Source organism: Poecilia reticulata, chromosome 1, assembly GCF_904066995.2.
Source record: "Poecilia reticulata chromosome 1, P_reticulata-male-v2, whole genome shotgun sequence".
In the NCBI taxonomy this organism is placed as follows: Eukaryota; Metazoa; Chordata; class Actinopteri; order Cyprinodontiformes; family Poeciliidae; genus Poecilia; species Poecilia reticulata.
Window position 1 is genome coordinate 9,931,760 of NC_088830.1, and position 12,692 is coordinate 9,944,451.

At 36.2% G+C, this 12,692-nt stretch overlaps 2 protein-coding genes across 4 annotated transcripts in view; both read left to right on the forward strand.

The window, feature by feature from the left end:
• The first annotated feature begins 1,735 nt into the window (after positions 1–1,735).
• Positions 1,736–5,442, forward strand: atp5pd (ATP synthase peripheral stalk subunit d). The gene is made up of 6 exons (XM_008412430.3): positions 1,736–1,871; positions 3,541–3,669; positions 4,495–4,591; positions 4,854–4,925; positions 5,101–5,163; positions 5,259–5,442. Exons 2-6 carry the CDS (start codon positions 3,548–3,550, stop codon positions 5,388–5,390), a joined length of 486 nt encoding a protein of 161 aa, XP_008410652.1. The 5' UTR covers positions 1,736–1,871; positions 3,541–3,547; the 3' UTR covers positions 5,391–5,442.
• A 1,808-nt stretch (positions 5,443–7,250) lies between these two features.
• Positions 7,251–12,692, forward strand: part of pnpla6 (patatin-like phospholipase domain containing 6) — a 36,414-nt gene continuing 30,972 nt past the window's right edge. For all 3 annotated transcript variants that reach the window (XM_008412136.3, XM_008412304.3, XM_008412223.3), the window contains exons 1-2: positions 7,251–7,358; positions 11,963–12,051. In XM_008412136.3, coding sequence (XP_008410358.1) covers positions 12,004–12,051 — 48 coding nt within the window. In that variant the 5' untranslated portion in view covers positions 7,251–7,358; positions 11,963–12,003. The remainder of the gene's footprint in view (positions 7,359–11,962; positions 12,052–12,692) is intronic.

Consider the following 12,692-nt stretch of genomic DNA (forward strand, 5'->3'; position numbering starts at 1 on the left):
GTTTTCTTTCTCTCTCTTTTTTGTGGTTGTTTTTATGGGAGGGGTGGGGGGTGACTTTCTTTCTTTTCACTGGATGTTTTTTTTTATTCTTCCCACAGAAACACACAAGACATAAAAGTTTGCCAAACCTCGACTCCTGATTGCTGCTGTCAACTTTGAGGAATGCCAAACAATTGCATTTTTTCCGTAGCGCTATAGTTTTTTTTTTTTTTTTTTACTCCTTTCTTTTCTGAAACTTGTGTATTAGGCTCAGATGTCGTTGTTCCGTGTTCTGATGCGTAAATTTGAATCCTAAATGTTGAAATCTATTTTCCTCATGTGTCTCAGGACTTTTTTTAGCCGGAATACAACAAGACCGCCATGTTTTCTCGCGTTTTTTTCCACATAAAATTTACTTCCAAGTCAATTAACGTTTTCATTCAGTGTTGAAATGTATTTTTAATGCAATATATTTGTGTGAATATGTCAAAATTGCAAACTTCGTCGAAGGTGTCTTTAAAAACATATATATGCCACATCCAGTGAAGTGAAAACAGAAACATTAAGAAAATAAAACCTGTAATATAAAATGCACATGTTGGCAACAAGCGGTTTAAACCCACCAAGTTTCCCGTTTAAAGACGTTAAAAAGTTTGCATAATGTTTTTCTAAACGTTTTAAAGTTACGTGGTATTTAAACGATATTGGTTTTACACCTGCACTTTCAGGGCTTGTATTATGGAGGACTAATGGTGCCATAATCCAACACATACAAATATGTGACAACTGAAAGAAAGGAAGGCAACTGAGAGAAAGAAATACAACAACTTAAATGTGTCGGCAACCTTTTTGGTCTACACAGAGCCAAAGCTGCAATTTCCCTAACAAAACAAAACAAAAATCTGATGAATTACTACCTACATAAATATGTGATAATGGAAGCCGAAAAAAAGTATTTTTTTAATGAGCGTTTCAGTGTTCTAAAACTGCTACAATTCTTTAAATTGAAAGAAAAGTTAAATTAGTGTCTGTGATAAATAAATGGATTTATAGTTATCATAATTTGTCAATACTTAATGGAATTGACAAATAATTAGTTATAAAATAAATAAATTAGTATTTAAAATGTGAATTTCTTATATTTTACAAGTTATATGATCACTTCAGCATAGTGTGATTATATGATTCTCGAACTGTCATGAAACATTTCAGGTTGTCACTTTGGTTCATCAAGCCGAACTCATAGACTTTGACAGAAGAGTAGCAGCACAAGAATGGAAAAAAATTAAATAAATGGTCTAATAATTATGAAAATTTTATTTTATTTGGAGACATTTTTGTATCCAGTTTAAATTTTTCTACTCTGCTTAATAAGCTATTGGCATATTAACTGAACAAAATATAAGAGTAGCTATATTCATTTTACTTTCATGTGTGTTTCCAATTTTATTTAAATGACATCTAAAAATTAATTCTTTATTTATTCAACGTTTAGTCCCTGACACCCGACATGATATCAGGGATCAAACTAGAATCTTTAAGAAGATTCAAATGATCCGAAATTTTGCCTTATTATTCAAATTCTAAACAAATGCTGTACTTTAATTCCAGCAATGTTGAAAACAGACATACACTATCTGTTAAGTTTGATTCTCATTCTTGTGCCTACTTAAATCAAGCCTTCAGATTTCTATTACCAGATATATCACTTGTGGTCACCTTGTAGCTGACCCCCTCCAAGACTTTCTGGAAGAACCAAGTCAGTGTTGAATCAACTGTGAGTGCTCAGTCGGTCCCCTAGAGGGCAGTAGTGGTTATACGCTTCTGCTCTCACTACTTCTCATAAAAAGAGACTTCCGTTCCTCTGAACCGTCACAGTTATCTGCAGCGAGGTGAGTACACAGCTGCGTTACAGATTGAAGGATTGGTGTGGAATAATTGTGTAGAAACGGTCGTGTTTTTTTTCCACGGCTGCATCTTTATACAGGAAACAGTCAGTTCAACATATGTGCGGCTCGCTGTTTTGAGATACGGCTCTCGTTTTAAATGGAAACGTCTGACCTTGGCTAGCAGGCTAACGGAACGAGCTAACGTTAGCCTGTGTTAATGTTAGAAAACGTCAAGGACGGTGACTTTACTACAAGTGTAGTTCTGCATTTGATCTTTTTAAACGGTTTAGTTTTGATTTATTAACACACTACTTTGTGTAGTTTAATTTTAGGTTGTAGTTAAACGGCAAAGATTGTTGCTTTTCGACCACGTAGATTATAAAAATAGATTTCATTTTGCGAAAAGCCTGGTTAAAAGGTCCTAGCACATTTATTCTCACTGACTTTATAGTTCCAAGAAACGGACATGAACACACGCTTGATGATGTTACAATACATTGTAGAAGTGGCTGCATTATTCTTTAGCCTGTTCGCAAAAATAATCATAGTTATGACAGGTGCGCCGTATTCCAATACGGTCGTGCGATTTAGGAATCATATTTTCTATTTATTTGTGCAAAGTTATTTCGATTAATATCTTTTTTTCTGCAGTGTAGATTATTTTTAACTGTTATATTTAGTATTTTCGACGCAGGTTGTGGTGTGCTTTTATTTGATTATCACTTCAACTGCATTTTTTAACGAGAGCTGCACTGTTGGTGGCCAGACCAGTAGGTTTCCAAACAAGATGTCCTACAAATATAAAACTATTGTCACAATTCATGATTTAGTCTCAGAGCCTCAAAGCACTTACAGAGAAAAATGAGATTCTTTCAATAGATCTGAAAATAAAACCACAGAATTTTAAGGGATGATGTTCTACGAAAATATGTTTCCGAATATATGTAAAAAATAAATAGTCTCAATAAAATCAGTCAAAAGAAGTGGTTCAGACAGCGTTTTGCTTTTAATCAAAAGATATTTTACTTTCATATACTTAAAGTAGGAAATTAAGATTAAAACTATTTCAAATATTTGGCTGCAATATGGACCTTGTGTGGATTAAGTAAGTGTGTCAGATCTGGTGATTGATTTTATTTTAGTCTGTAGACCTAAAAATATTAACAAGCATACTGTTTGTTTTTTCTAACATTATTTGCATGTCTTCATAACGTAACAAATCAACCCTGTCAATGTGGCAAACAAAAAGCGACTGCAAATATCTAAAATGTCTTTTCCAAGTGGAAATCAAGGAGATTCAACAGTCAGAAGAGAATTTCGTCTTCCACTAAGTTCAGTTTGAGGTATAGGAACCTTATGTTAAAAAAAAAAATATATATATATATATCCTCAGTTTTCTATAGTTATGTCTTCTCGATTTAGTACATTTTTCCCAAGTAAAAGTATAAACTCTAGGATGAAAAAAAAAGTTTAAAAAGCTCCTAGAAACAGATTTTAATCAATTTGTGGAAGCTGTGTGAAGAACAGCTGACCCATCATAAATATAGTAAAATTTTAGAGACTTTACAGTCACCTCAAGTTTAACTGGGTAGCATAACTAAAGAACATTTCAATTTAAAGGGAAGATAACAGCAGCGGCATGTGTGCGACTGAAAAATCTTGTTTTTCACAGAGTCAACATGGCAGGCCGTCGTGCAGCCCTGAAGGCCGTTGACTGGTTGGCGTTTGCTGAGCGGGTTCCGTCCAACCAGCGGGTCATGTTCAACGCTCTGAAGACTCGCACCGATGCCATCTCTGCTAAGTATGTCACCACGGTGGTTGATCCAATTATAACTGTGACTTAGTTTTCAGAAATGGGGTCGACGAAAAGTTGTTTCCGAGGCACAACTAAACACGTAGTGCATTAAGAAGATGCTTTGTGAAAAGCAAAGCCATGAATTTCATCTTACTCTATATATTTCTCAGCATGCAGTAAGAAAATGGCCCAGGTTTCTGTTTCTGGGTTAAAGTTGCCAAAAAGACATAGAGATGGAAAGTTTGATCTTTTAAAGTAAAGCTCACGCAGATACTTTTATAAATAAGATTATCACTGTCCTAATGGGACAGTGATAATCCCATTAGGATCATCACTGTCCTAATGGGATTATCATTAGGACAGTGATTCTGAATTTTATTCTTTTCAAAAATAAAGCTAACAGATTTATTTTATTTTATTTGATATTTTTGAAATAGTTGCAATGAAAATTGTTAATTTTTACGTTCAAAATAATACTCAAATTATTCAGTCAATAACATGATAACCGTAGGGTTCCATATTATGACATTAAGGCAAATATTCTTGACTTTTTAATAAACAAAACCAACATTCTTCAAAATAAAAACTATTTTATGTTCTATATCTTAACACATGTTAGTCTTCCAAAATCTGGTGCTCATTCAGTAGCAAACACCACTTTTTAGTTTGATTAATTTCTTTTTGTTATGCCTCGGTTTGCGTATATTAAAGCTATTCTTTTTCTATTTGTTCCCACCCAACAGTTTCCATACATTTAATTGTTTACAGTTGTGTCTGCTCATCGTTCCTTCCTTTTTAATCTGTTGAAACCGATGCCTGTGTTTGTTCCAGACTAGCCTCACTGCCTGAGACTCCTCCTGCCATCGACTGGAGCTACTACAGGAGCGCTGTGGCTAAAGCAGGCCTGGTCGATGAGTTTGAGAAGAAGGTAATTTTCCTTTATAAATACACAATACCAGTGTTGAAAGTGTGTACTTTCTGGTAAAATCCATCCAGAAATTAAAAAAAAAAAAAATTTTTTAGACCTTCCTTTTAAGGCAGTATGCATTTAAAATTAGATAAACTGCTTATTTTATTTGGCTATATATATGATCATCCGGTTGACGTATAATTTTATGAATAATCCGAACCAGTTTGTGGATTACGTAGGTAAGACAATAATTTCTTTTCTCTTTTTTTTTTTTTGGCAGTTCAAAGCACTACAAATCCCTGAGCCCGTCGACACGCAGACGAGCAAAATCAACGCACAGGAGGTTGAAGCCGTAAGTGGCTACTTCAGAAATATCAGTTTGGTTTCACATATTTGCATTTGAAAGTTGGACCCAGGAATTAAAAGCCTGGATGTTTTTGCAGTATTGCTAAATATTTATTTTTCATGTTGTAAAGTGTTATCTGCAGTTTTATTTCCAGACCTGTTCTTTCACTTTCCGCGAACAGAACAAGAGTGCACTGGCTTTCGTTGAAAACTCAAAGACGCGTATCACGGAGTATGAGAAGGAGGTGAGATGCTAGTTGATGAAGGGACTTGATGCAAGAGGAATGTCATCAGGAATGTTTCTAATAAAGTTTTTTCTCTGCTTTTTTTTTGTGTTCAGCTGGAGAAATTTAAGAACATGATTCCCTTCGATCAAATGACCATCGAAGACCTGAACGAGGCCTTCCCTGAGACCAAGTTAGACAAGGTCAAATATCCTTACTGGCCTCACAAGCCCATTGCAAATCTGTAATCCCATTACCCGGCACTCATGTCCCAATAAAGTTTATGTATTTTAAGGAGAATCATTTATCGCCTCCGTTATTTCACGACATGGTGAAAACATTTAGAACGTTGCATTGTTTGAGGAGATCCAAATTATGATTTCTCAAGTACACATGTGGTGGAAAATTGGTATGTTTTCATCTTTGTTTTAAATATAGTCTAATGAATATAGTTGGAAAAACTCAGTAACAGTGCAGACATGAAAAAATGGGGTGAATTTGTGATGCAACAGCATTGAAAAGTGACTTCAGGTGAAACTCAAGTCCTCTGCACAGATGACTCCTGTAAAAAAAACCACTTCTTTTTAATGGTAAAACCTTTTATTTTACACATTTTTGATCATGTAACCTGTGGTATTGAACAATTCTTATTGGTCACATTTCAGATGCTTAAACTCCTTGATGGTGCTTTCAGAACCTAGTGATTCAGTTAGTCTTCATTTTATTACATCTAGTGTTGGAGAAAAATAAAGATATGCAGCTTAACAGTAAAAGAAGACCATTAGGCATTTACTAGCCACTTTGGCTGATTTCATAACAAAGCATTATTGACCAAAACTTAATTTTGACTTCTTTCTTAAATCTGTGTGCTGGTAATGAATATCCTGCTTTGTTTATTTTAATATTTACCCACGTTATTCCAAGCTCCTTTAAAAAAAAAGTTAGCCACTCTGCCTACAAAATGTTTATGCATTTTATTTTTGAAGTTTATAACCAATAAATTATCGCATGTAAGGTATGTCTTTAGTATTATTCATGCACAATTTCAAGTGTTACAGTGACAAGAAAATACAGAAACAGATTTACATCAGAAACAACGATTGCATCCAGAGAATGAGAGGAATTGAATTTAAACGGTCCTAATTTAAATGAGTCAACGGTTTCTTCTCGTTCAGGTTTCAAGCAGTCTGAGAACTGAGACCACACCAACTTTGTAGTTTTGATCAGTCAAGTGGTGGCACATAAATATAAACATGTCATCTTTTTAGATATTAGGTCATTTAGATGTTGAAGAAAAACAAATATGGTCTGAAATTAACCCCACATGTGATCCTTGTTTGTTCAGTGAGAAATGACATGTCAGTCCTGGTCTGCTAAATAAGATCTGATTGAGCACCAGGAAATCCCTCCTTTATTTCCAATATATCAATCAAAAATGTTCACTGTATCAAAGGTGGCACTGACATCCAAACTTCCATCCAAGATGGAAGTTTTCCATACATCACTACCAAGATGACCGTTATTCAAAAACTCTTACCAAGGGTCATTGGTGTTGCCTAACCTGACTGGAAAACATTTAAACAGACTTTTTGTAATCAAAAACGAGTAAATTACGAAAGTCAATGAAGTGCCCACAAGGGGGTGTAATAACTTTAGTTGCAATATAATCTTTTTGCAGTAGGATTAAATTGTATTTTTTTCCACCACGATTCAGTTCATCTTTAATCTTTCACTAATAACTACCACATATTTTTCTTGGTAAACGTGCTTCTTTGGTCTCTCACCGTTTAAGGTACCGAATATGTTATTGAATTAGGAGACGACTGTTTTTAAGAAAAAAGCTAAAAACAACATAATACAAATATAAAAGTTATTTATCAAGACTCTGTTCGACTTTAGCTCTTTAAGGTGCTGCCTGGTGGTTAAATATAAATTACAGGTAAGCGCAATTGTAATAATTTCCACCGCCGTCCAATCAACGCCTGAGCTGTTTGTTTCTCTTTAAGCTCATTGGACATAGCGTCTATCTGTAAAAAACATGGGCGGGACATTACTGCTTCGTCCCTTTTCCGTAGTTCCGATTGGTTCGGCGTCCATCTCGCCGGTTGTTGATTGGATAGATGTATTGTGGAAAAGGAGGGACTTCATATAACATAATTTCCGTTGTATTCTTCGCTTGAAAGTCAGTGACGATTGACGGGAGTGCATTAGCTTAGGTAAGTTTGACAGAAAAAAATGAATATTTAATCAAATAGGTTGTGTTCACTGCATGTTTAAGCACTCAACAATGTAACTGTAGAAGCGTTTTGATTCCGTGTTAGCTTAAATCGGGTCTAGTGTTTTCAATAAGGTTCTCTGTCAAAATGATCTCGTGGAGGTCAAAGAGAGTATAAAACATGATTGGAAGACGAAAACAGTTGTAGTAATGGTTGTTACATTAACATACATGTTTGTGGCCATCCCCAAGGACTGCCATCGACACTGACTGCACGGACATTGTTAGCCATTAGAGGTAACGTTAGCAGGGATTGGCAGAGTGCTGCCTTTCCCACCTAGGATGTTGAATTTGCCTGTTTTTCCTCAATGAATTAAAAAAAAAAAAAAAACCTGGACTAATTTAGATGCTAAAAGTTAAAAATAATAATCGATTTAATCTCTGATCAACAAGGCCTTATTATGTATAGATTATTGTATTTGAGTAGTGTATAATTCTAGTTGGATCCACTTTATTTAATATTTCGCAGTTTATGGAATGGAAAACTATCAATTTTGTCTTCCTGCTTGGTGTTCCTGGACTCCCATGTTTACAACACAGCCAAACGGCCCTGCCGAGGAAATTTCTAGAGATCAGGAAGAAAACACCATGAGAGGAAAATATGCAAAACTATTCTGGTTGAATGAGAAGACAAGCTGAGGGCAGCTAAAGTACATAGATTGCTACTGTTCTTTTTCTTATTTGCACAAACAATATATACCTTTAGGGCTGGACGATATGGCAGAAAAACGTATCACGATATAAGCATTTAATTTCAGTTGATATTGATAATTATAGATTAGTTTTTTGTTTTAAATATTTGAAGTACTACCAAAACACAGTTTTTACTCCACTATGTTATGAGGCAAGGTGGCAAGACCTTGAAACTGCTGCCATGCAAGTTTCTCAACAGGTTGTTGCTAAGTAACCAAAGGGTGAGTTGATGCCACCCATCTTGTTAACTGGCCATGAGAGGCTGAGTAGCTGAAGTCTTTCCTCTCTGCCTACATTCCCCAGAATGCTGTGTGGTTCTTGATCAAAGTTCAGTGAAAATATTGAGTATTCTTTCCCATAAATTATCAATTGATATTGATCATGTGTCTGCTGTGATATATATTGTTATTGATTTATTGTGCAGCCCCAGGTTCCTACTATCTATTTGATTCTACCTTTATAAGGCCAAACACATCTTAAAGACCTGAAACTAAATGTTTGACTGTTGTCGTTGGTCTCATGGTTAGAAAGGCTGTTTAAAAAAAAAAAAAAAATCCAGCTGGTTGTGTTGGTGGGTTGTATGGGCTTGACCCTGAATTGTGTGGTCAACACTGGTTTCATTGTTTTCAAGAGGACAATGGAAGCAGGCCTGTACAGAGGGAGGCTGATGGGGGGGCACAAGGGCTTGGATAATGCATCGCCCCTTTGCTGCTACAAGTCTGTGCAAAACTCCAGTGTGAGGAAACAAAAAGACAATGTTGTGTCGTAAAAGGTTTCTTATGCAACTTTGTGATGTTTTCGCAGCACCTCCTGCACTAAGTACTGTTTTTCAGCTCTTGTGACAACAGTGTCATACTTTGTTTACAGTTTATCTACCGACGGTTCACGGAAGTTTAAATGTAAACAACTCACAAGACAAACCGGACCAATTTCTATCTAGTTATTTTACTTCTTTTCAACTTAAATCATCTCTCTATTAAAGCCCAACCTGCTTTATCAAGTTGTTGACAGCAACTTCTCCTCCCATTGAAGCATTTGGTAAAAGAGGAAGTCTCAAACTTTTCAGTAGAAGAAAACCACAGCAGAACCAGGATCAGTGTGAGAGAGAGCCCATTGGGCTGAAATCTACTGGGGACTGGATTCAGTGCTTAAACAGAGAAGCACCGGACCTGGAATACAAGGTGTACACAAAAGGTTAATGGCAGCAATAGTTCTGTCAATGACTTTATCTTTGGAAAATACACAACCAACCACAGAAACGCTGAACCAGAACAATTTTCTTGGAGGAAAGGGAACAAAGGGAGCACCAAAAATGAATGACATGCAGATTTTGTGTTCATGGTACCTGAACTAAAATATACCTAAGTCCTGTTTGATATTTTCTTGATATTAATTATATTTCTTGCTGGGGTTTTTTTTTGTCATTCATTAAATCAAAGATATTTGTATTATATATTGCTTGTACTATACCATTATATTGGTTATAATGTGAAGCCTATTTAATAAATAATGGCTGGACTAAGGAGTACATAAAATGGCAGTGGCCTTCAAAGCCGTCCTTCAAAACAGCACCCTGTTCTATGGTTTGTTTATGAATTACAGGGTTACTCCCGTGTAACATGACCCTCCATCCTCAGTTGTGCACTGATTGAATTTCATCCATACAGCAGCTCAACCCCCTCCTGCCCCCCCGCTCTGCCTCCCAGTCCAGATATGCTGTAAAGTACATTAAGCAGGAAATACATCAGAACAGACCGGACCAGTGTGCTGGAAAGTGTGCCAGTATCAGTGACGAGTACAGCATGTTTAGCAAGTTTCAGTCTAGTTTCACACGGAAACAATATCTTGACTGTTTATTTCATTTGACATACTTAATTATTACTGTGTGTTTTCACTTAACCATAAACTCAAAATCTTAATGTTTTATCCTCATTATGCTGCTAAAAAGCGTAATTAAAGATGTACTCTGGGCTTTTGTTTACAATGAATACCGTTGAAATTAGAATTGCTGGTAGGCTAAATTATTAAGATGCTAATTAACTACAGTTCTCTGGTCATAAAATCTTTTTAGAAATGAGATTTTGAAGGTTTAATGGTGACATGTTTGAAGCAGTCAAACTTATGTGGCTGGTTTCTGATAAGTCTTTGAGTTACCGGTACCTGTTTTAGCCGTTTTATGATTTTTTTTTTCAGAACTGTAATATAATAAGATATAAGAAAGAGCATTGAAACTATTTTTTATTGCCCTTTTGCAGTAAACATACATTAACTATTTAGATTAGTAGAAGTAGTGTAATTATCCTGCATTTTTGTTTCAGTTGAGCTATTTCAGAAGATACCTAATAATTAAAAAAAAAAATTATTTAAAATGATACATGGGACATAAAAAAGGAAAAAAGACTAATACCTAAGTGGCACATTCAAACAAATTTCTTACAATGGTAGTAGAACTTGGACTGCAAAAAATATTTAACTATTGTTATTTTAAAGGTTTCGGATAATAAAAAAAAGATGGTATCAAAGATAAAAACAATAAGTAGTTTCATAAGGTGATTTCAGTTATTACAAGGAAGTAGCTGCTCAAACCAAGTAATTGCCCTCTTTACCAGTCTGCTTAGCAGCAACAACTGCCCTTTGTAAGCTACTCAGGAGCCACCTTGCTATTGTGTTTAGCATTATTGTCCCTTTCCGTAACCTCAAGTGCACTTGAACTTACGTTCTCAATCCAATGCCTGGACTTTCTTCTACAGGTTTCTCTGATGGAGAGCAGAATTTATGATTACACCAATTAAAATAATTTCACATGGTCCTGATGAAGCATAGCACAAGGAGACCTTTACTAGCTACCTCCAGCGTGTAGCTAGTAAAACTCAACGTTGTTTTGCGTAGCCCCTCAAACACTCCCACCAAAAATAATTGCTTTTAAAGTGTCTTTATGTATGTCTAAAAGTGCTGTATGGGTGACAATTTTCATGAGAGAAAAACCTAAGGCTAGCTTTGCTAGCTAGCTTACTAGAAAAGCCACCAGCTAGCTTTGGGTGCTGGCTAGCGAGCTAGCTACCTGACAATTTCTTTTTGTATTTCTTCAGCTTTTCTTTTCCTATCAGTAAAATTTATTTGATCAGAAACACTTAAATGTGAAAGGGTAAGATGGAAGTAATCTTCAGACGCAAATGTTTTCTCACTGCTTTGTAATTGTGGTGTATAAATTAAGTAAAGGAAGCAGAAACCCGCAGTTGCTTCATCTTTTATGAGAGCTCGAACAGGGAGGTAGTATTTGACCAGCTGTATGGGAGGAGGCATTTGCATTAAATAGAGAAAGAAAAATATTTACCTTAGGAGGTGTTGATCTTTAAATGGGACTAATTTGTTAGTGAGATCAAGGTTTGGTTTGTGGGAGGAAAAAAATGCAATCAATTACTCAGTTGCCAATATGCAACCTGGTTTGCATCATATCTAGCAGATTTAGTAACTTTCCACATTAATTTCAAAGCACTTTGTTGCCTGCCATCAAAATAACCCCATCAGATTCTAACTCTTCAGGCTGACTCACTGGTGAGGCAAAAAAAAGACTGAAACACAAACAAAAAGGAAATCTGTAATGAAGAATTATGTTGAGCAAATTTCTTTAAAGATAAATCCCTTACTAAAGCGGAACCAGCTTATTGTGACAGTGAAGGTCGTTCCTCCTCCTTAGGAAGAGGACAGTAGTGTGAGGTACACAACCAAAAGCAGTTCATTTGTTTTATGGCTCACCCAAACAATTGATTAGATCAACAACAAGGTCAGTAGGTCCTGTGCTGTAGCCCCTGCTGTGATGCGTAGCTATGACATCCTCCTGTTTGTCTGCAGTGGCTGTTGATGGACCATCCCTATGAAAACACAAAGCTACAATGGGACAGAATACCTCAGAACAAGAGGACCAAGAAGAACCCTTCTCGGTAGGTTTTGGACTAAAGCACGTGTTTACAAGTCCAGATTGGTCAATTGGTATGTTAGTGAGGTGAGTTAGAAGAGACCTGTAGTTTTCTGAGGTGATTCAGTTGTGAGGCGACAAACATGTCATGTGACCCGTCATGATCGGCAGCCTATCTAGTCCTTCTCCCGCTTCTCCTGTGGCGCTGATTGAACGGCAAACTCACTGATGATATGATTGAACAAATGATTGTTGTGCAAAGTCCTCTTGTTAAAAAGCTATGTAAATGCAGGCCATTTCCTTCTTCTTGCCTTTCTGCCACATTGCTTTTATCTTTAAATTATACAGGATACATGTCACATTAAAGCTGCGTTTTGGCAATAAGTTAATGTTTTTTGGTGTCTGGAAAATGAGTTGTTTGAAAAACTTCCAGAATGTAAATTGCCATCCAGAAACCACTTGCTGCTTTCTTATTGGATATACAGGAGGCGCCACTTCTGCTTTTCAAGGACGTATGGTTGTATAATTACGCCTCTGTGTGCAGCCATTCTCACGTGCGAGTGTAAACGTTGAGTTGGGGGGGCGTGGCCAGCAGCAGCTAATTTGGATTTAAAGTGACAGACGCCCTAAATGGTTCGTTCTGAAAGGAGCTCAAAACGGGGAGAA

Excerpts from the sequence above, each read along its gene's own strand:
- atp5pd (XM_008412430.3), top strand. The coding sequence starts at position 3,548 with ATGGCAGGCCGTCGTGCAGCCCTGAAGGCCGTTGACTGGTTGGCGTTT. Across the intron at positions 3,670-4,494 it reads ACCGATGCCATCTCTGCTAA|ACTAGCCTCACTGCCTGAGA; the intron begins GTATGTCACCAC and ends TGTTTGTTCCAG. Across the intron at positions 4,926-5,100 it reads ACGCACAGGAGGTTGAAGCC|AACAAGAGTGCACTGGCTTT; the intron begins GTAAGTGGCTAC and ends TTCCGCGAACAG.